Source organism: Dama dama, chromosome 4 (genome assembly GCF_033118175.1).
Source record: "Dama dama isolate Ldn47 chromosome 4, ASM3311817v1, whole genome shotgun sequence".
NCBI classification, from domain to species: Eukaryota; Metazoa; Chordata; class Mammalia; order Artiodactyla; family Cervidae; genus Dama; species Dama dama.
The window spans coordinates 16,139,738-16,162,514 of NC_083684.1; the positions used below are offsets into that span (position 1 = coordinate 16,139,738).

At 47.4% G+C, this 22,777-nt stretch overlaps 1 protein-coding gene across 1 annotated transcript in view; it reads left to right on the plus strand.

Annotated features, from left to right (window-relative positions):
• CDH13 (cadherin 13) overlaps nt 1-22,777 on the plus strand; it is a 992,246-nt gene that overhangs the window by 885,605 nt on the left and 83,864 nt on the right. The window contains exons 9-10 of the mRNA XM_061138277.1: nt 15,290-15,472; nt 18,786-19,039. Coding sequence (XP_060994260.1) covers nt 15,290-15,472; nt 18,786-19,039 — 437 coding nt within the window. The remainder of the gene's footprint in view (nt 1-15,289; nt 15,473-18,785; nt 19,040-22,777) is intronic.

Consider the following 22,777-nt stretch of genomic DNA (forward strand, 5'->3'; position numbering starts at 1 on the left):
GGAGTTTTAGCCCAATGCCCAGCACAGAGTAAGCACTTGGTGAACACAGGCTGTCATTGCCAGTATTTTTGTTATTTTTACTTTTTCTCTTTTGGCCTTTGCTACCTGCTTTGAATGGTCCTGGTCTTTCTTAGTACAAGAAAAAGGCAGAGAAAAACGCCATCATATTTAGTCATTCAAGACAGTTGACAGAAGCCTTCAGGAGGATGGGTTCCTCCATCTCCCACCTAAGGTTCCTTCCAGCTGAAATGAATGAGACACGGGGTATCACACCCTCTTGGCTTACTTCCATGAGTGGTCATTTCGAGCATGTCAGCAGCATCCCAGAGTTCCCACAGCCTTTACATGTGATTGAGCCCTGGTGATCGTATCCTTCATCCTCTACACAGCCACCCACTGCCCACAAACTTTACCTGACACCTCCTCTGAGTGGGAGCCCGGAAGGAAGATGCTCCACCCCCAGACACTGCTTGCTAAACTTCCATATGGCTTGTCTCTTCTTCATGCCTTTAACCTGGGGAGGGGGCTCTGGCCAGACAAGGAGGAGAGCCTACCAGGTCAGCCCCACCCTCCCAGCCCCTCGCACATGCCAACATGGGGAGCTCCACCCATGTCCTCAGCTCTGGCAATCTCCACCCTCAAAGATGCTGTAATCTCCTCTTCATCTCAGCTCTGCCCCACACGTGCCCCTTGAATGTCCCACTTCCTCCTGATTCCATTAACCTAACACATATTATTTCTTCTAAGTAACCCCAAGGTGTTTGCACCATCCGAAACAACAGATTTCCCTTCTGATCAATAATGCCAAGCAATTAGCTACCTTATCATCTTAACGGCTCTGTATCGTGATCCGTTTCATTGCATCTCACAATTTAGCCAGTCCCCTATGGGTGGAATTTTGGTGGTCCCTGGTTTTTCCTTTTATAAATATCACAGAATTAAAAATGCTTGAATGTCTATCTTCATGGGGACATGTGAAAGATTTGCAGGATAAACTCTCAGAAGTGAAATGCCAGGTCCAAAAGGTATGAGTATTTTAAATTGCAGTTTATAGTCCTTTTTCCAATATGATCAAAATACTTTTAAATTACCTTCACGTTTTCCATCTCCTGAGCTGTGCTGGTTTGTGCACTCATGTAGCTGGCCTGCCCTGCTGTGAGCGGGCTCCAACGGATGAGGTTCATGGTCCAGGGATGCACCTGATGTGTAGGCACAGAACAGGGACAGAATTCCAGACCCAGGAAAGGGCTCCTGTTTGTAGCAGGGACCTCAGTAAAGTGAGATTCTGTGGGTCAGCGGCCCAGCACATGACATTTAGTTTTTACTATTACCATGCCCCTGATCAACATTAGTGCTGTTAGTCTGCAGAGCGTGGATTTCTTCAGAAAATAGGCATTTTGCACCCGACAGTTTGAGTTTGCTCAGTTCAGCCAAATCCCCATCCTGCAGCCTGTGCCATCAACTCTGGGGCCATGAAACCTTCTCTGGTGGCCCCTCCTCTGGCTGCTTCTTACACCAGAAGGAGGCAGTGCCTACCTGTCACCTTTACCTGCTAATGAGCCCTGGAACTCACTGCCCTCAGGCGTCATGTATTTTTTCTTTTCCTCCAAGGGAGGTCTGTATCACACTGCTGTGAATTCAGGCCTCTTCTCTCCTTTGTGGCTTAAACTATACTAACCTTCCACCTGTTCCCTGACTGTAGAAGGAACAAGCTTGCACACAGCCGACAGAAACAGCTCACCATTGTAATTTGTTCCTGAAGCTGTCTTCTTCTTGCACTTGTGTTACTATAGCAACAACGCTAGATGTGGACTTGCTTGGGAATTACTCCCTTCCTGCAAAAGGTATGCATGTGCATACGTGTGTGCATATGTTTGGGTGTGTGTGTTGCGTCGACTTATGAACCTCCTTGAAACCTAATGGTCCAGGGACTCCATTAAGTTCCATTCAGAAGTTGCTCTTATTGACAAAGAAGACAAATTGATGAATTTTTCCATGTTTAAGTGTATCTAGAACATGTGTCCACAGGAATAGCCCCTCCTCAACAATCACAAGGTGACATGTGAAGAATAAGTGTTGTTGAGAGTGGAGGCCATTCATGTCAATGTATGACAAAACCCACTGAAATGTTGTGAAGTAATTAGCCTCCAACTAATAATAAAAAAAAAAAAAAAAGAGTGGAGGCCATTAGCAGAGTGCTGTTTAGGGAGACCGGGGAGCTTCTCCAGCCAAAAGGAAGAGATACCGTTTAGGTGTCCCCTTGGCTGGTCAACCACACCTGGGTCCAGAAAGTTACCAGCTACCATGCCTCTTACGGTCCCTTGCCGTGGGCAGGCCTTCTGAGATGCTCCATAAACACAAACTTCACATTAGGTAACTGGAAGCCTAAGACCACAAATTTTGATTCGTTCGCTGGTTCACAAACTCTTCTTAAATATTTGTAAAGGCAACAGAAAGATAAGTTCATGAGAACCAAATCCACGCCTTGGAAGGACCTGTGTGGGGTTAATGAAACACGACTCACCATCCAGATGTTTAACTTATACACATCTGCCTGTGTGTTCTCAAAGTCACGTGTGGATTCTTCATACAAGGTGGCCCAAGAGGAGAACAGCCTCCCAGGGCCACGAGAGCCTTCCATGCGGATGCTGTTGGAGACTTTTAAGAATCATCTGGTCTTCCCCAGTGGCTAAATGGTAAAGAACCCACCTGCCAATGCAGGAGATGCAGGAGACAGGAGTTCGATCCCTGGGTCAGGAAGATCCCCTGGAGAAGGAAATGGCAAATCACTCCAGTATTCCTGCCTGGAAATCCCATGGGCAGCGGAGCCTAGTGGGCTACAGTCCACAGGGTTGCAAAGAGTCAGACACGACTGAACAACTGAGCACACACACATGCAAGGATCGTTTTGATCATATCCAATTGTGTCTAAAGCACTGATTTTAGAAACTGTTGTAAAAAGACTGCGCTTCATAGTGGTTATCATAGAGGTGATGCCCAGGACCCAGAACACACCAGCATCTATTCTGAGGGCGGCGGTTGGCCAGTGGGCACCTTCACCCCTCCTCCCAGGGGTCCAGGCTGAGCCACGGAATCCTCAGTTCCTCCCTCTGCAGTTGCTCCAGGTGCTTAGACTGGAGGCTTCAGCCACTGGGTTCTATTGACACGGAGATCTCTGTCCTCAGCTTCCACCGGCACCAGCCCTTGGAAGGTGGGAATCCTAGAAAGCAGATTGCCCAAATTTTCTTATTTGAGAAAAAGCAAAAGCAAGCCCTTCAGCCGCCCCCACCTCTCTCTCTCCCCCTCTGTCTCTTTCTCCTGCCTTACTTGCTGTGTTATTTATTCCTATCTTCCTTGTCTCTCCTTCTCTCTCCCTCTCGGTCATCTCCCTTTCTCTGACTCTTCGTTGCGCGTGCAGCAGTGCATTTCCCTGCCTTCTTTCCCAGCTCGCCTGCCCCCGCCAGCTCCCTCTTTCTCGCGCAGCCTCTTTATTTCTGTGTGTCTCTCCATCTCCGCTGTCTCCTCTCTCCTCCTCAGCTCCTCTCGTCTCCTGCATGGTCTCCCATGCTGCCTGGCAATTCCTCCTGTCCCACCCTGTCACTTTGTTGTTGCTCTTTAGTCACTACTCTCTGCGACCCCAAGGACTGTAGCCCACCAGGCTCCTCTGTCCATGGAATTCTCCAGGCAAGAACACTGGAGTGGGTTGCCATTCCCTTCTCCAGGGCAATATTCCTGACCCAGGGATCAGACCCGCATCTCCTGCATTGGCAAGTGGATTCTTTACCGCTGAGCCACCAGGGAAGCCACCCTGTCACTAAGGAGGGGAAAATCAAGCTGGAAGACTTCACCTTTTTACGTAAAAGCCCTTAGCACTGAGAAGCCACTGTTTTCCACATTCACGTGCAGAGGGCTCCGTACGGCCCTCCCTCGCCGGGCCTTACCTCCTGCAGGTGCAGGTGGAACAGCCGCAGGCTGCAGCAGGACCCTGTCTTGCCTCTTACGTGTGTTTCATGAAATGCCTCCTTGGCAGCTATTCAACAGCATGTTTTCTCATGTAGTTACACCTCAACAATCACTGACTGTTCCTGGATTGAAAATACATTTGCAGACCTTATTTATTTATTTATTTATTTATTTATTTATTTGCGGTCCTTATTTTTGTGCTCCCCAGCCCTCCCAGCAACTTCCAATGGGTTTAGTACTTTCACCACACTCGGGGAGGTGAGGAAATGCAGACCCCTCTTGTGAAGGGGGTGAGCACAGTGGAGAGGAGGGAGGCTTTTGCGTCCCTGTGCATGTTTTGTTGTTCTGCTTTTTAATTGGAGCGTCTTGGACATATTTATAGACTTGAGATGTGGGCACGTTGGCAGGTAGGGAAGTAGGACAGGAGTTGAAGGTGGAAAGGGGGATGGGACGTGGGGGAGAAGTTCACCTTGAACAGGATGGAGACTGCCCCCTCTAGCCTCTCGGTTCCAGGCTGGGATGCTGGACATGGAAGGCGCCTGTGTTTTGATCTTTCTGCCCCTCAGGGTCAGGCAGCAAAGACCAAGCTGCCAAGGGTAGGCTGAAAGTTCAAGAGAAGAGGTCACAGATGTGATGTAGCAGCGAATCATCTGAAATCTGACTCTGAAGGTCTGTCCTGGGGCCCCAGATCCTACATTTCTAACTGCCTCACAAGTGATGCCAACCCTGGGCCAGGGACCACACCTCAAGTAGCAAGGGTCTGGAGAACAGGGAGGGGAAAATGGACCACAGTTGGTAATTCTTTGCTGCCAAATAAGCTTGAGTCTGAACACAGTTCCAACGGGGCCAAATGGAAAAAAGATCCCTCTTTTCTGGTTTTCTGAGGCCCATCGAGAAAGCCCCATGAGTGACAGGGCTGCCGCCACTCCCTGAAGGTCCCTGATCTCTGCTGCACCTGAGTCCACTTGATGCTCACAGACACAAACGTGTTTATGGAAAAGCAAGAGGCAGGCAAGTGTCAGGAAGACGGAAATGCAAGAAAAACCACCTTTCTTCTTTTACAAAAGGGATTATCAGTGGCTAATTCAAAAATTGTGGAGTAATGAAAACTACATCAATAATTTTCATAATAATTATAGTCTTTAGTTTTACCCTTGAATGTTTTTCTGGCAAAGTCTGATTCAATTACTCTGGAAAACATTATTATGCTATTTCAGTGTTTTCCCATGAGACTTGAGTCTAGACCAACTTGCTGATAAACCTTGCCCTGGGGGAATCTGTGGGCTGCCACTTACAGGCTGATACTTGTTAGGGAGCCCCTGACCTGGTTTAGTAAGATCAGTGATTCTCAGCCACGGAGGACTGTACACACACACACATATACACACACACGGATGCACGCTGTCCTTGGACACCCAGCAATGTCTGCACACGTTTCTGATTGCTATGACTTGGGTGCTCCTGGCACCCCATGGGTAGAGGACAGGGGTGACACTCAGCATCACATACAAGGCACTCTCCCCACCAATGATTATCCAGCCCAAAATGTCACTAGCCCTAAGCCTGAGAAACCCCGCACTAGATTAAAAATACAGTTAGGAGCTAAAATGTTCTGCTGGTCAGGACACCCCTGATGATATATGACACCAACTCTAAGTAGTTTATATAACAAGGGAAAGTTATATTGTCAGAAATATTTATTTAGCCAGACTAGGCTCCTGTAAAAATGACAACAAAAAGCCCAGAAGAGCAAAGTTTATTTCTCCGGTCACATTCCTTATAATGATGTGTACTGTAAACAAACATCAATTCTTTATTCTTTCTGTCTGTGTTCATTATCACAGTGTGCCTCTATTGCTTACTATGTGTCAGGCATTCATCTCAACATTTATAAATATTCTTGCTTAGTCATCATGATCCTATAATAGTAGGTACTGTTATTTTTTCTCATTGTGCCAATGAGAAACTCAAGATACAGAGAAGTTAAGTGACTTGGCCAAGGTCACACAACCAGTAGGTGGTAGAGCTTCGTGGGGTGTTAAACATGAGTAACTTTCCGTCATTCATTCTTTTGAATGTGAAAGACAGACCTCGGGCACCTCTCTCCCCACAGACTCCAGTGTGGCTCCTCCCAAGATCAGAACCCAGAAGGGACAGAGAATGATTTTCCTAATCCTCCCTCTCTCACTGGGTCTGATTCCCAAAGGAACAATTCTCATCCATCTCTTCTCCCTGTGGGACTTGGATGTTCTCAGATGCTCCACAAGCCACCTCTGGGAAGAAATACGCAGAGATGCCAATGGGAATTACAAGTGGGCCCCTGGGGTCTATTTGAAACAGGAATCAATGGTGCAGACACAGATAATGGATTTAGAGCAGTTTCTTCTGACTACGACATTTGGGATTTAAATATAAATTAGAAGCTATAAGTCAATTCCATGTGTGAATTTGTACAAATCCCTTGTAATGAAAGCAGAAGGTTTCTCTTGTCCTTATTTGTACTGGGGCGTTAGCATCAGGATTCTAACCAAGTGTGTCCGTTCTCCTACTGCTCAGGAGATTAAAGATGTACTTCCTCTAGTTAGAAGCAGCTGCAAGGGGCACGCACAAAGCAGGGCTTGTTCTCTGTGAACTCCAGGGCGCCCAGCTCATCTCTACATTAAGCTGAGCAACACTGCATGCAATAGGTAAAGGAGGCTGCTTTAGTGGGTTAGTCCAAGGAGACATGGCTCCCAAAGGTCCTCCTCCTTCCCAACCCCTCCTGTGTTCAAAGAGGGAAGCTTCCATCCCCAAATTGCCTCTCCTCACATGGGACAAGGGGGCAGTGAGCTCTGGGAAGACAGTAAACAGTACACAGCCTCACATGTTTAAAAGGTACCGACCAAGGACTCTATGCATATTGATAAATGACATAAATCCCCACTGCCTCACTCACAGAATCACCATGTGACCCAGCAATTCTGCTCCTAGGCATCTGCCCAAGAGAATGAAAACATATGTCCACATAAAAACATGTCCATGAATGTTCAGAGCAACATTTCACAGCAGTCAAGAAGTGGAAACAGCCCACATGTTGATCAGTGGAAGAATGGACAGATAAAACGTGGTCCATCAAGCAGTGGAATATTATGCAACTATGAAAAGGAGCAAAGCACTGACACAGGTTACAACACGGATGAACCCTGAACACACTGTGCTAATTGAAAGGAGCCAGACAGAGAAGGCCACATGTTACGTGATTCCATCTCTATAAAAATGCCAGAAGAGTAAATCCATAGAGACAGAGGTAGATTGTGGCTATCAGGGGCTGGGGTGGGGAAAGGAGTGGAATGAGTGCTTAATGGATACAGGATTTCTGTTTGGGATGATGAAAACCTTTACCTCCAGGAGAAAGCCCTGTGATTTTCATTGGCAAATGTATTCTGTTGGTCTGTAAGCAACCCTGATAGGCTCCTAGAGCAAAGACTGTAAGAAATCTCAAGGATGACCCCTGCCACCCAATGGCATCCTTTTGGCCCTCCCAATATCTGCTAGGACCTACACACATTGAAACGGATCCCTAAGATTGGTTTAAAGCTTGATCCTAACACTAGGAGGCGGCCTTAGGAGTCATTTCAAGCAGCTGTTCTCACCCTCTTTCATCAGAATCATATTGGGAAAGTTTTTAGACATGCAAATACCTAGCCCCACCCAGGGAAAATCTCTGAATGTGGGTGGGATCCCAGATACTAAGCAGATTTCAAGTGTTTCTGATGTGTAGCCAGTGTTATGAACTCCTGCTCTCCTAATACGCTACTTCTCAGATAACCAAACAGGGACCCAGAAGTCACACAATTTACCCGTGAATTAGAGGTGGATCAGAATTTACGCATTTTACTGAACTTTCCCCTCCTGTAAACTTATGGAATTGCATAAACCAAATTCTAAAGTCCTTAGAGTAGATCATGCTATTGTTAAAAAGAGAAAAAGAGTCATTCTTCACTCAGGTTCAAATGTTTATGGTTGAACATGTATCCCTGCAGAAAATCTCTTTGCTTCTCAAAATTAAATTATTTCCAATCATCCCATTAAATGAACATATGTATTTGGCCTTTTCTTTTGTTTTTTGTTTTTTTTTTAAGACGAGAAGCTCAACTGAAGGAGAGATGTTAATGTCAGATAAAATTAAGTTTCCACGCAGGGCATTTGGAGAAAAAAAAATGCAGGCATATTTGTTCCTTGGTTTTTGTTTTTCTCTCACCATCAAATGTAATATTTATTTCATCAGTTCCCTAAGGCAGTGCTTTTCAAATTTCTTTTCAGCTGCAAAATTTTTTCCAAGCAAAATCTTAGACAAGAGCTCTAATATACAAAACAGATAAAATACAGTGAACAGATTCCTTGGGCAGTTTCTGTCTTTCTTGTTTAGAGGAAAATACTTGATACATTGGTGGGACTCCTGCACCATCTCTCTATGTTCTGAGGAACATGGTTTGAGAACCCTGCCCAACAGCATTGTTTTTCTGCCAGTCTTCAGTGACTCTTATCTTTTCATTTTGTTCTGAGGAGAAAAAGCATGTTTTAGTACTTGAGTTACTTTTTCCTAAAAACTCACTTTTTCAGCTGCATCGTGGGTCTGTAATTGGCAGATGTGAGGAACTTCAGTAGGTGAGGTCGCGTGGAGGAAGTGTGCAAACCAAACTTGCTGGGCTGTTGGGCACCTAGGGAGCCAGAACCTGGCCAGGCATCTTCCTCAGAAGTCGGTACACAGCACCCCCTCTGTGTCTGCAGCAGCCCTGAAGATGGCTTTCTCCGCCAAGAAAATGAACCAACACAAAAGAGGGTGCCCTGAAGGGGCAGAAAGACACTTTCTGCCAGAACACGCAGTAAATATTGTTTCCCCCTCCTGCCCGTTGGCTCAGCCCCCTGCATCTGGGGGACACTTGGACTCTCCTCTCCTTGGAACAGCACCCTGGACACAGCCCTCCTGGGAGGCACACAGTTCTCCTCCCAGCCTGGGGCTCCCCAGGACTGGTGGGTCACATGCACTGAAGGATGTGTGCATCTGTTCTCCCAGACCAAGAACCACATTGCCTTGCAGGCCAGGAACCACGGAGAGTCCTCTCCACTCAGATCATGTTTCTTTTTCGTTGAGCTGCTATTCTTTATTATCATGGAACTCTTTCCATGTTCAGTTTTTCCATTTCCTCACCTATTTAGTCAGGGTAGCTTGAAACATTTAACTGAGAAAATGCTTGTGGAGACCCCTAGTAGGTGCATCACTAACTGCCCTTTACCACGGCTACACGACACTCTCTCCACCCACGATAGAGACAACATGCAAGTACTTTTAGGGAAGCAAAAGACATCCCAGTAATTGTCAGTATAGGAAACTAATGTTAATTGGATCAAGGAAGGACTTTGATTCTGTTTTCTTAAAGAGAGTTTTTAACTGTTAGCAATAAACACTGAAATGTTTACAGATTCCGTGATGTGTCTGGGATTTGCTCCAAATAAGACAGGAATGGGGAGCAGAGGCCGTGTGGACGAGGCACACTGGGAGTGTGAGCTGAAAGGACTCAGTAGGGACAGCTGTCTTGAGGGCTGGCGGGTGAGCAGGTGGTCCTCAGTCAAGCAGCTCAGAGTCCCTTGTGGGTCTCTCTTGCTAATCACTTCCTGGACATAAAGTCTTCTTAAAATACTGAATAAACTTTGTGTAGAACTCTACACATTAAATTTTTATTTAAATATCATTTATGTTATATTGTGTGCATGTTATATATACATATGTTGTGTGCACATTATGTATACATTTACCTTTTATACTTTTACATTATATGTATTTTAAATATTTTGCATTATATTACATATATATTTGATCAGTCCTGGGTGTTCATTGGAAGGACTGTTGTTGAAGTTGAAACTCCAATACTTTGGCCACCTGATGCGAAGAGCTGACTCATTTGAAAAGACCCTGATGCTGGGAAAGATTGAGGGCAGGAGGAGAAGGGGATGACAGAGGATGAGATGGTTGTATGGCATCACCCACTCAATGGACATGGGTTTGGGTGGACTCCGGGAGTTGGTGATGGACTGGGAGGCCAGGCATGCTGTGGTTCATGTGGTTGCAAAGAGTCGAACATGACTGAGCAACTGAACTGAACTGATATATATAAGGTACACATAAACATTATCTGTGAGCTGAATTAAAATAGCCTCCCATGTTTTCTTCTAAAACATTTATTGTTTTACCTTTCACAGTTTCTGTATGGCGTGAGGTAGGGATCAAGATCCATTGTTTTTCCACCTGGCTATCCAGTGGCCCCAGCACCATTTATTAATATGACCACTAGCTGCAAACTAAATCATGTCCAAACACAGATGCATCCATAATTGGCCGCAGGTGCAGTCTGGGATGTATGACAGTGGAGAAATGGTAGGAATCTAACTGTTTGGATATGCCATGGGTGAGCAGCATGTATAAAGACAGGGGGTGACCAGGAGAGAATGTGTCAGTCTCCTGAGCTATAAGGCCCTGAGGGGAGAGAGAATGGTGTCCCTCTCATTGACTGCTGTCTATCCTGTGCCTGGCAGACTCCCTGACATTCAGTAGACATTTAATGACTACTTATTTAAGCAAGGTCTTGCATCTTTCTGTCCCAAGATGAATCCTAATTACAGATAGAAGGAAACCAGATATCCGGTGCAGCAGTCCCTTCTAAATGTGGGTGCGACAAGTTAACATCATTTGCCTTGGTGCTAAACAGCAGGACAAGGATAAGCAAATGTGTGAGGGTCAGGTCTATAAGACTGAAAAGCAAAGAGCTTCTTCCACACCCATCCAGGGAAATAAAAGATCTACACAAAACAACCACTTTGGAAGGCAGACTGTGATAAGAAGAGAAAGAGTCACAGGACTTTGAGCCTTATTCTCCAGTCCACTAGTAAGAATTTGATATGAGACAGAATGAAATCGATCATCACCACCACTGCTAACAAATATCAATTCCTTACTCTATGCCAGGCAATGTGCCAAGATCCTTAAACACATGATCTTATTTACAGCAATTGTGGTTTCTACCCATTAGGTTATCAGCCGGATATTAGATTTTTTCCAACAAGCTGCATCCTTTATGTAAATACAGACTCATAAAAGAGTTCCCAAGCTCAGTTTCTAATGATGTCTCCATCACCCTTTTATCCTCACAAATAGAAACTTAAGTGTGTAAAACTTTCTAGGACCTTATCTTTTAATTTTCTCAAAGCCAGGGCCCAGCCAACTATATCCCGTCCTTTCAAGTTCAGCATCAGTTCTCCATGAAACCGCAGGGTTGGCAGCTCATGAACCTGGACTCCAGCAATCAAGCAAGCAGGCCCGCTGGTGTCCTGTCCCTTAAAGTCATGAGCTGTCACTTCTCCCCACATGTGGCATTCTCGTCTGCTGACCAGCATTTCCATCTTCCGGTTAACCTTAACAAGCAACTCTTTGCCCTATGAGTTGTACATTCTCAGTGTAAATTAAAATGCAAGTCCCTCATCCCCTGGTGATGAATGACCTTTGTGGCAAGTCTAGGTGGTCTCTTCCTAAGTGTCCATCACAGAACTCACCTCACTGTATCAGAGAAAAGAAAATGAAATAACTCAGCTCTGAATTGCAAGACAGAGCTCATGAAACTCAGTATGTCCCAAGCCAGTCTGATTGTGTGAAAACATGTTTCACATCTCGTACTTGATTTACAGCACAATTTAACAGAAAGTAACTTTATCTATTTTTTCCAATTAAACGAAGTAATGTTATAATCAATAATTCCTCCTGCTCTGGTATGGTAAATTAATGTCTGTCTATTGTTTTTAAATCACAAAGTGAGCATTGCTCTAGAAATATAAAATGGTACTATTTCGTTTTAATCTATTTAATTTTCCATTCTGAATTACATAATGGGGTTAAAACATTGAATAGAATTAATAGAATGAGTATTTAATTAAGCAGTAATGAGTTTCTAAATGGATGCTTAAGGAAACTGGCTTTATAGTTTATGCAAGAATCAGATAATGGTCTTAACAGAGACTATAATAATTGTGTTGAATGTTTTCTATATTTAAAGATTTTTTTTTTCTGAGTTCTCTCAGGAGTTGATTTAAACATATTCCAGTTCCTTGATTAGACCTCACTTTGCTCTCAAGGTAAACTTTGAATGCCTTTCCCTGGCCCACAAGGCTCTGCATCATCTGACTGTCTCCTCCTCCATAGTCCAAGAGCAGAGGGTTCTCTCCAGCCACACACACCTCCCCTCTGCTCCACACACCTCCCCTCTGCCCCATGCTCCCTCCACCACCCGCCTCTGCACCTGCCGTTCCAGATCCACGAAGACTCTCACCTTTCACCTCACTAACTTCTTGTCTTCCTTCAGTTCTCAGGGAATTCTTCCCTAATGACCCTCGGTAGGCTGGGGCAGGCAATGGGGATTTTGAGCGGGCGTGAGTAACAACTGGTGGAAAGCAGACGTTACTGCAGTCCAGATCTGGATGTGACCTGCGGCTCACTTGGTGACTTTGGACCACGCTGTTCCTTCCTCCTCTGAGCCTGCTTCTTCCTCTGCAACCTGCAGGGTCAGGTAGCACATGTGCCACTGTGTTCTGCTCCCAGGCAGAGAGCAGACAGCAGTAGTCGATCACAGCACTCCTTCCTGCTGTCCCCAGATGCACTGCCGGCCGCTCAACACAGCGCCCAGGCAGCCTCGCAGTACACAGGGTGAATTCTCACGTCCTCACCTCGGTCATCCTTGGCTTGAACTGTCTTGCTTCTCCACCCAAACTGCATATTATCAATAGAATTATCTGTGCAAGTCAAGAAAATACTGAATCCCAGGCCTTGCCCCAGACCAACTGAATTGGAATAGGGTTAGTTAATAAAAATTTAAAAAGTGTTTTTAAAAAGCCCTCAAGGAGACTCTAACAGGACTATGAACCACCAGTCTGATTTCAAGCTCTGGAATTTCATAATTTTTCTGAGAATGCAGGGAGGATAGAAGTTAACACTAACTTAAACAAGACTCAGAGGAATCCGGTCAAAATCATTGTCTCCTGGAGCTATTTCTGTGTGACAGCACCCTCCACATCCCCTTCACTCCAGCTCTTCTCCATCCGGTGTGTGTGTTCTAAGAATTTCCCAGCACCGCTTGTAGGGAAGGGAGACAACCTACCCAGGTTCACCGAGGTGTGAGAGACGAATGAGTTCCCATCCCCAGCCTGTCTCCCCCAAGGCATCAAGATTACGGCTTTTGATTAATGATTTGCAAGTCAATTAATCAGCCACCGCTTTCGGGACTTCATTTCTCAAATTACTTCTCTTTGAACATCAGGGCCTTCTGACATTGTCTTACTGTCTTTAGGTTCTCTTTCCTACTAATTGAAATTCCAGGATATTTCTTCTTCTTCTTGTCAGCTTATTGGTATTACTTACTTATAAAATATTTGCAAACGGATTACTATTCACCTGTAGTGTGTCGGAGGTAAGCACACAAACAATACTTTATGCTTCCAGCTCAAAGGAATGTGCTAATAATGATGGCTTGTGAAACGCAGTCTATGGGAAAGCTGATTTTTCATTTATTGATTTATTTTTTCACCACACCTACTTGCAACAAACATTTGAGATGTATTACAATAAAAACATAGTCACAACAAAGCTCCAAACAATTGATTTATGTGTTTCCTTAGAAAATGCTTTTCTAAAGTCCTGCTAGGTTGGGCCAGGGGTGGGAAGGATGAAGCTGGCTCCCTTCATTAGGGAAGATGGTACAGTCATGCTCCGGAGTCAAACTCTAGGGCTTCAATGCCAGCGCGTATGAGCAAGAGCGCTCTGTTATCTGGTCCCCTGTCCTCAGGGTGGGTGGTGCTGTACAAGGGGAGAGGCGGCCGTGCAGTCATTTCTGTGCAACTTACCATGAGACCTTAAGCTCCGAGGGTTAGCACAAGGCCCTTAGCATGGCCTTAGAGGCCCCGCTGGGCCAACCGTTGGCCAGATGGTGTCCTCTGAGGGAGAGCATGAGCAGCCTCCTCCCCAAGGCCTTCCCTGGCCCTGGCTGGCGGTGAGCCGGGGGTCCCGGGGGACAGGCTGGGGGCCGTGTTCTGCAGGGCTCCAGAGCCCTCCCCACAGCCACCCACTGGCCAGGCCCAGCCTTTGAGGCAGCGGGAACCTCTTTCCCATCCCCTTCTCCAGGACCTCATGGCAGCAGCCATCTGTCTGCGTGGGGCCCCAGGACCCGCCCCTCCCCCCACTGTATTTGGGCGGCCTGAGGACCCTGAGGGCTAGCTGGGTCCTGGACTCCTGGCTGCCCCCGTGATGACAGCCAGGCAGGGTCTGAGGACCAGGCCCTGAGGGAGACGCCAACTGAGATCTGCCTCTCCAGCCAGGCCTGGGTTCTGGTGGGAGGACCTGTACTTGGTGCTGGATAAAGGTATGGGGGGTAACTGTTCCTCAGAGGGATCCCCTCCTCTAACCCAGGCCCCAGACCTCAGAGGGTGAAAGTTGAGCCTTCGGACCTTGCCCTTACTTGTCAGAACAGAGAATAACATTTGTTTTGGTGGAGGTTTACAGGAACACCTGACCTCAAGAGCAAAGGATCTGACAGCAAGACGTTTGCCACAACTACCCATGCCCCTCCTGCACCTTTCCTAGAAAAGGGTTTTGCTGACAGCTTTCCAGGAGTTTGCGGTTTTTTAAGGCATGAGCCACCCATCTCCTTGCAAGGCCCTCAATAAACGTGTCTCTGCTCCAGCCTCTGACATTTTGATGTTGTTTGGCCTCACTGTGCATTGGGCACACAGACTCACATTCAGTAACAGAGCTGCAAGAACAAATACATAAAGGCTCAAACTCAATCCAAGTCCGGGTCTCACTCAACAGCAGTTCAGGACGGGCTTCCGTCCACCTCCGCATGGTGCCTCAGGGACCCTAGCGCCATCCCTCCTTTGGCTCTCCCTTCCCCTTGGGCCTCGTGGTCCTCTGCATCCAGGTGGGGAGAAGGAAGGGGGCTCGGAGAAGGCACAGCTCTTCTCCCAACCCTTACCTCCAGTGAGCCCAGGCCAGCCCTGGCCAACACCCTCTGATGAGCATTCAGCCCCATGGCCCAACATAAGGCTGCGAGAACCCGAAGCCTGTCATCTACTGGCAGAACACAGCATCGTGGTCTTGCTCTGTTTTGCTTTATCATTTAATGAGATGCGAGGGGTAACGTGCCCCATACCAGGCATGTCCTAAGAGTGCCATCCATGGTCTTTGCTGTGTCGTTGTTGTTGTTTTCCCAAAACAGTGACAGTTATGATCTGCTTTGTCTGTTTACAGTTTCAAGCCACAGTCGAGGAAGGAGCCGTGGGAGTTATTGTCAACTTGACAGTTGAGGACAAGGACGACCCCACCACGGGTGCGTGGAGGGCTGCCTACACCATCATCAATGGGAACCCGGGGCAGAGCTTCGAGATCCACACCAACCCAGAGACCAACGAGGGGATGCTCTCCGTCGTCAAAGTAAGGGTGCCTCCAGTGCTCCTCCTTCCTTGCCTGAGCACCCAGGGCCCCCAGCTGAGGATAAATCAGCCCCAGTCTCCCCCTCCCAGAACTAAAGTAGAGAAAGTCTCCCGCTTGAGGGAGTGCTTTTACCCTCACAGCCTTAAAACCAGCCTGTTCCACGTGCGTGGAACCTTAAAACACATTCTCCAGACATTTGATAGTTATCAAACATATGTAAAAATGGGATCTGTGAAGGTTTAAGGATTCATACTCAAATTGTGGATTATCACATTTCCTCTCAGTCTTTCTTAGCAGGGTCTGGATTACTCTCTTAAACACAGCAGATGGTTACACACACAGGGTGATCCTCAGTGTGAAACTGCCCGTGAGCACGTGGTCTGCTGCAGGGAGTCCAAGAAGGAAGTGGGACCACAATAGAAAGGGAGGGCTTAGAAACGTGGAAGGGAGGGGTGGCAGCAGACCATGAGTGGCTGGTATCCCCCTGTCCTGGAGGAAGGGGTCTGGGAGGTTCTGGGAGAGCTACCACCAGACCAGGACATCTGCGGAATACAGCCTCTTTTCTGGGGGCTGAAGCAGTTTGCCCGGGAAGCAGGAAGCAGCTGTATTTATGGCAGCCATGTGTGTGGACAAAGCAGGAACGTTGCTACCTACTCCCGGTGTGCCCTCGGCTGAGATGCATAACTGTTCTCTGTGCCTGTTTCCTCGTCTGTGAAACGGGGGTTCCGGGACAGCCCACCTCTCCAGGCTGTTGTGAGAAAGTCGCCAGCTCATACTCGATGGGCACTTGGTGCCTGTGTGTGTGTTTCCAGTGGCTGTAACAGTGACCACCAATATGGAGGCTTAAAGTCTGAAATCAGGTTGATGGGGCTGCAGGTAGTGTAGCTGGCTCCTGCTGGAGGCTCCAGGGGCAGCGGTGGGGAGTGGAATTGATGTGTCCTCACCCTTTCCAGCTTCTGGAGCTCGCCTGCATTCCTTGGCTCGTGGCCCCTTCCAGCATCTTCAGAGCAGTACCCCAGCATCTTCCTCTCTGACTCTGAGCCCACAGATGTGGCTTCCATCACCACATTTGCTCCTTCCTTTGACTTTCCTGCTTCCCTCTTTCAAGGATCCCTATGGTTCCGTTGAGCCCACCTGGGTAATCCAGGATTCTGTCCCCTGTTAAGGTCTGTAGTTTAATCACATCTGTAAAGTCCCTTTTGCCATGTAAGGTAACAGTCGCACATTCCAAGGATTAGAACATGGACATATTAGGGGTGGGGTCATTATTTAGCCTAACCAGGCTGTATAAACATTTGCATCAGCAAAGTTCCATAATGCCGCTGGGAGTAGGACCCAGAACCACTAAGAATGTCAGATTTTACAGATGCTTCCCGCTTTGTTGGGAGGACAAGGGCTCTGGGTTTCTCTCAAGCCTGCCCTTTTCAGAACTTCATCCAAACTGAACCCTAATCATCTGCCTGCAAAGAGCAGCTCTGCGAGTTCCCAACTCCTCTTCCCTCGTCAGGACTCCCAGGAGATCCTGACACTGCCCTCCTATGCTCAGCGCTGTAGTTTCAAAGTCGTGAAAACTGTAAAATAACACAGCCTCTGGCTGTTGTCTGCGTCTCATCCAGTGTCCATAAAAGGTGGCAGGCAGTTTTCCAGACCTGCAGCAGTAAGACAAAACTTGAGTAAATAGACATCCCCACATAAACCCTACAGGAGCACAGTTCTCCCAGCCTGTGTTTGCTGTGGCTTGAGGAAAATAAAATACAAGCAAAGCTGGACTGGAGCATAGTGCCCTCCAGTCCCCCTCCGGCCCACCATGCTGTGAGTCTGAAACGTCAGCATCTACACGAGTCACCTGGAACACTAGCCAAATGCAGAGTCCTTCATGGGCTTGCATATTTGGGGCTTCACTGGGGAAGGACAGAGATCTGACATTAGAAAGGAGGATGTGGTGGTAAATTGTTCTTGTGTTCCAGGGAGGGAACCGCAGCATAGCTCCTGGGTACCAACAGCGTTATATCTGTTAGGGCTTAGCACCCTAATGCTGACCGTGTTGGGAGGAGTTCTAGGTGGGGGCGGGAGGGGCAGTCCTATTACTACCAGGAAGTATTTCCAGGTCAGCACTTTGTGTGTGTGTGTGTGTGTGTGTGTGTGTGTGTGTGTGTGTGTGTGCCCGTGCACGCATATGTGTGCCTGTGCATGTGTGCACACATGTGCATCTGTGCCCCTTCACAGGTGTGGGGTGGGCTGCATGCATGTTAGCTGTAATTATTATGGAAGTTAGTGTAATTCTGCCTAAAGCTCCTCCGACTCATCCTCTCTGATTCCACCTTCTACCTCCTGCGCCCACAGAGCTCTTTCTGTCCTCACCCCCCACCTCACGTTCCCAGATCCCTTACAGCCTGCACTGCCATCCCCTTCCTTCTGGTTGAGTGTGAATCACCTCCCTGCACTCACTTTAGTCTCGTCCTCCCAGCAGGAATATCCATTATGTCTTGGGTCTTATGAGTTAGCTACTCATTTTCCTGGTAAACACTGAAATAAAAATTGTGTCTTTGTCTCACTTAAATGTCTCCCCACACACACTCCCATCAACAGGAAATGTCACCCTCACTGCAGCTCATGATTTAGAAGGAAAGTGGCAGAGTGCATGTGGTCTGTGACATTTTATGGTGGGCAGGGCACCACATTAATAATGTCTACAGTGGGTTTCCTTAATGTCCTCTGATGTTAGTCTACCCAGCAGCTGAGGGGGTAGACACCAGCAGCCCCTTTGCATGATCACCTGGAAAGGGCCTCAGCGGGGCTGCTCGTTGGTGGAATAGCTGTCCTGTGTGGGACTGTCCCAGGCATGGCCGTGTATCTGGCATCGCTTCCCCCTGCCCAGAAAATGGCAATAGAGCCACTGAGTCATGAGAACAAATGTCATGCCTGCATGACACTCTACTAGAATAACATGCACCCACTGAAGCCCGCAGGCATGCTGGAGTTTGGAATCACAGGCTACAGGTGGGAAGGCTTTTAATGTCAACATCATCAGGGAATTTAGGGACCCGGATCTCTGAGACTCATGTAATCGCTTTGGTTATTTCTCAATCTAAAACCCTCAACAACTCCCAAGTTAGATACCTAACTTGGTATCTGTATGTTTCATACTCTTTTTCTGAAAGAGGGCCCCAAGTTGCATGAAACTTCTTAGTCCGCAGAACCTGGGTCCGTCCCCGAGTGTCCGCACGGCCCGAGGGCTGTCAGAGGGCCTCTGTGCAAAAGCTCCCGCCCTTGGTGGCAGACCCGTGTGCTGAGACCCCTCTCTGCCTTCCAGCCTCTGGACTATGAGATTTCTGCCTTTCACACCCTGCTGATCAAAGTGGAAAACGAGGACCCACTGGTGCCCGACGTCTCCTACGGCCCCAGCTCCACAGCCACTGTCCACATCACTGTCCTGGACGTCAACGAGAGCCCGGTTTTCTACCCGGACCCCATGATGGTGACCAAGCAGGAGAACATCTCAGTGGGCAGCGTGCTGCTGACAGTGAATGCCACGGACCCCGACTCCCTGCAGCATCAGACCATCAGGTGGGTGAGCGTCTCCACTGCCAGAGGCGGGAGGCGGGTAGGAGTGGCTCTTCCTTCCGGGTTACCATTGACCTACACTGCTTAACGACCTGGCTGAGCAGGAAGTTTGTGTCGTGATGAAGAGTTTCGGCCAGTGGCACCAGGGCACCAGGCCGACTACACAGGGAGGTTGGCCCTGTACCTGGTTCCTGGTTGCAGAGCAGCTTGGGAGGAGAGGGGCTCCAGGGCTGTGTTCCCACAGGTTCCCAGGGCTCTGCCGGGGCCGAGCACAGTGTGGAAGGAGCTGGCCCCCAGGGTCCCTCGCATCTCAGACACTTAACCTACTCTATCAGCGGCCACAGCTTCATGAGAAAGGCTTGGCCAACTCCATGTACAGTTAAGGGTATTAGGAATTCAGAGAGGGTCAGTAACTTGCTCAAGGCTGCCCAGCTTAGTAGCAGAAGAATCAGGATGGAAACACTGCAGTTCAGTATGCAAAGTCGGTGCTCTCGGCTAAGTGCTCTGAATTCTGAACTGTTAAGGGGAAGGAGTAGATGTTACCTGGTACTTAGAAATGGACCATCGGGGTTGAGTTAGCTCAGTCGGTAAAGAGTATGCCTGCATGTGTTCCCCATCCTGGCTGATTCATGTCAACGTATGGCAAAAACCACTACAATGTTATAAAGTAATTAGCCTCCAACTAATAAAAATAAATGAAAAAAAAAAAAGAATATGCCTGCAATGCAGGAGACTTAGGTTCGATTCCTGGGTCGGGAAGGTCGTCTGGAGAAGGAAATGGCAACCCACTCCAGGATTCTTGCCTGGAGAATCCCATGGACAGAGGAGCCTGGAGGGCTACAGTCCATGGGGTTGCAAGAGTCAGACACGACTTAGCAACTAAACCACCACCATCGGGGTTGAGTTTTTCCACTGATGATTGGCAAGCCAAAAAAAAAAACCAAGGTTCAAATTTTTAGTCTTCATTCCTTAAGCTCTGTCCAGTACTTCAAAAGAAGGGATTTTCATAATGAGATTTAATTAAATGAGCATTATCTGCGGTGCATCTTGTGCTGGTGGAGACAAGATGCCCTCCCTGGTGCGATGTTTCACAGCAGACACATTGGCATGCAGGTCCAAACATGCGCTTGTCTCTGCAAAAGGAAGTTATTAATCTTCCTCCTCCAGAACAGAATCTTCTCATAGGAGGTACGGATAACCACGTATTAGACACATTCAAATAAACATGTGTCTTATTTTCCTGATTTGAAACAGCTGGAAACATGCCACCATCTCCATGTCGGCCACAGGACCGTGGAGCAGGCTGGCAGAAGTTATTTTCCAACCCAAACGGGGGTTTATTTTTATGACAAAACTTGCTGAAATTGCAGATGAACTAGATACAAGCACAGAATAATGCCAAATCCTGTAATAATGTGAATCAGAAATAGCCCTTCTTTTTTTTTCCCTCTTCTCCTTTTATTTCCCCTTTTCCTGCATGGTATTTGACAAAGGAAATACAAAATTTAAACATCAAAGAGAAAGATCAGGAAATCTGTAACTTAACAGACTGTAGGGTAGTTGTGCAAATTTAGGATGTCTCTAGAGGGGCTTAACTGTCAGTTTGCACTTCTACAACAGGAGGTAGAAGAGGTGACTCCAGGGTGGGTAGGAAATGCACGGAAATGGGGTTGATGTTGCTAAGCCTAGGATACTGCCTTTGCTGGGTAACACAGGATTCTGGCAGGCATGGAGATGTTACTGCAATGAGGAGGGGCTGAAGCAGGTGTCTGAGATCTGGGAGTAAATGCCCCACTAAGGTGGAACGGATGGGGAAGACGTGGGTCTGTCGGGGTTCTTTGTTTAAAACCAGCTCCGGCTGACTCAAGCAAAAGGGCAATTTGTTGGAAAATCCTAGGAACAGTTTATAGAACTTTTCCCCACCGGTAACCACTAGTTTTTTCTCTATATCTGTGAGTCTGTTTCTGTTTCTTATACGCATTCCTTTGTTTTCTTTTTTAGATTCTACATATAAGTGGTAACAGAGTATTTGTCTTTCTCTGCCTTATTTCACTAAGCATAATATTCTGTAGGTCCATCCACATTGTTGCAAATAGCAGGATTTCATTCTTTTTATGGCTGAGTAATATTCCACACATATTTGTGTGTATATATATACACCACATTTTCTTTATATGTTCATCTCTTGATGGGCACTTAGGTTACTTCCATATCTAGGCTATTGTAAATAATGCTGCTATGAACATTGGAGAGAATGATGTAGCTTTTCAAATTTGTGGTTTTTTTTTTTTTTTAATATATGCCCAGGTGTGAAGTTGCTAGATAGTGGTTCTATTTTTTTTTTTTTTTTCAGGACCTCCACAGTATTCTCCATAGTGGCTGCACCAATTCATATTCCTCACCAACAGTGTGCAAAAGTTCCCTTTTCTCCACATGCTTTCCAGCATGTGTTACTCATAGTCTTTTTGATGATGGCTGTTTTGATGGGTGTGAGATACTATCTCATTGTGGCTTTGATCTGCATTCCTCTGATGATCAGTGATGTTGAGGAGTTTATAGAATTGGAAAAGATGCTAAGATAGCACAGGAACTAGGGCATTGTTGTGCCTCTAGGTAATGGGACCTGACAGGCTGGCACTGCAGGATCTCACAGGGAGAGTGACCCACCTCCAGCCAGTGTCCACTCTTGTGTCACTCGGCTCATGGTTCATATGTCGGGGCAAGTCCGCTTTGCCTGAGCTGGAGCCATGCACCCCCAACTCAGGGCCTCTTGGCAGTCAAAAGAGGTGACCTTCCCAGATGTGGTTGCACCTGTCCCCACCACAGGCAGTTGACTGCAAAGCTGGAAGAAAACCCATCTGGCAAATGGGGTGTGGTGCTTGGTGTATGACAAGAGGCCATGGCCAGCAGCCCCTGCAGACCGAGTCAGGAGACGTGATTCCCGCCTGGAGAGGAGCAGGTGAATGGCGAGGGACTCCAAGGCCAGGATTTGAGCTTGGAGAACAGACCAGCTACTGGAGCCGGAATCCAGTGGTTTCCCATTCTATCTCGCATGGAGCATTAGTGGCACCCACTGTGAGTAAAGGAGATCAGAGAAAGCAGTTTGTAACTTACTAGACATGAGACTTGTGGTAAACAGCAGGAACAGAGAAAGCTCTGAAGAGCTTCCAGTTTCCACAGTACAACGGGTCATCACAGGTGTGATGTGACCCTCAGTCACAAGTGGCCAGGTCCCATCTCAGACTGACTTTTTCAGGAGTGCCTATGCTGGCCCACAGCATCAAAAATGAGGACAAGGGCATTCAGCATGAGAATTCCAGGACTCAGAATATATTCTTTCCCCACCTCTTGACTCTGCACTTAACCTGATTTGGCTTCATCCTCAGCTGTCTCTCTATGGCTATAGAGGGTCAAGGCCACCAGTAGCAATGGCAGTCCTCAGTCCTACCAGAAAAAAAAAATGATCCTCCCCAACCAAAAGTATTTGCCGGAGGGCCAGGTGTGGGTCTCACTGAGCCAACTCGTGCTCACAGCTGACAGACGGAACGGCAGGACGGTGAGAGGTCCCCGGGGCCAGTCCTGCTGCGTGAGCCCACTGGGAACCCAGCATCCAGCCACGAGTACCTGGGAGGTGGTTTCCCACAGGGATGCCAAGGTCCTTCCCAGATTCTGAGTCACCAGGGACCATGGAGAGCCACTGTGATCAAGGTCAATGTCATGACCCCCTCAGAAAATATAACT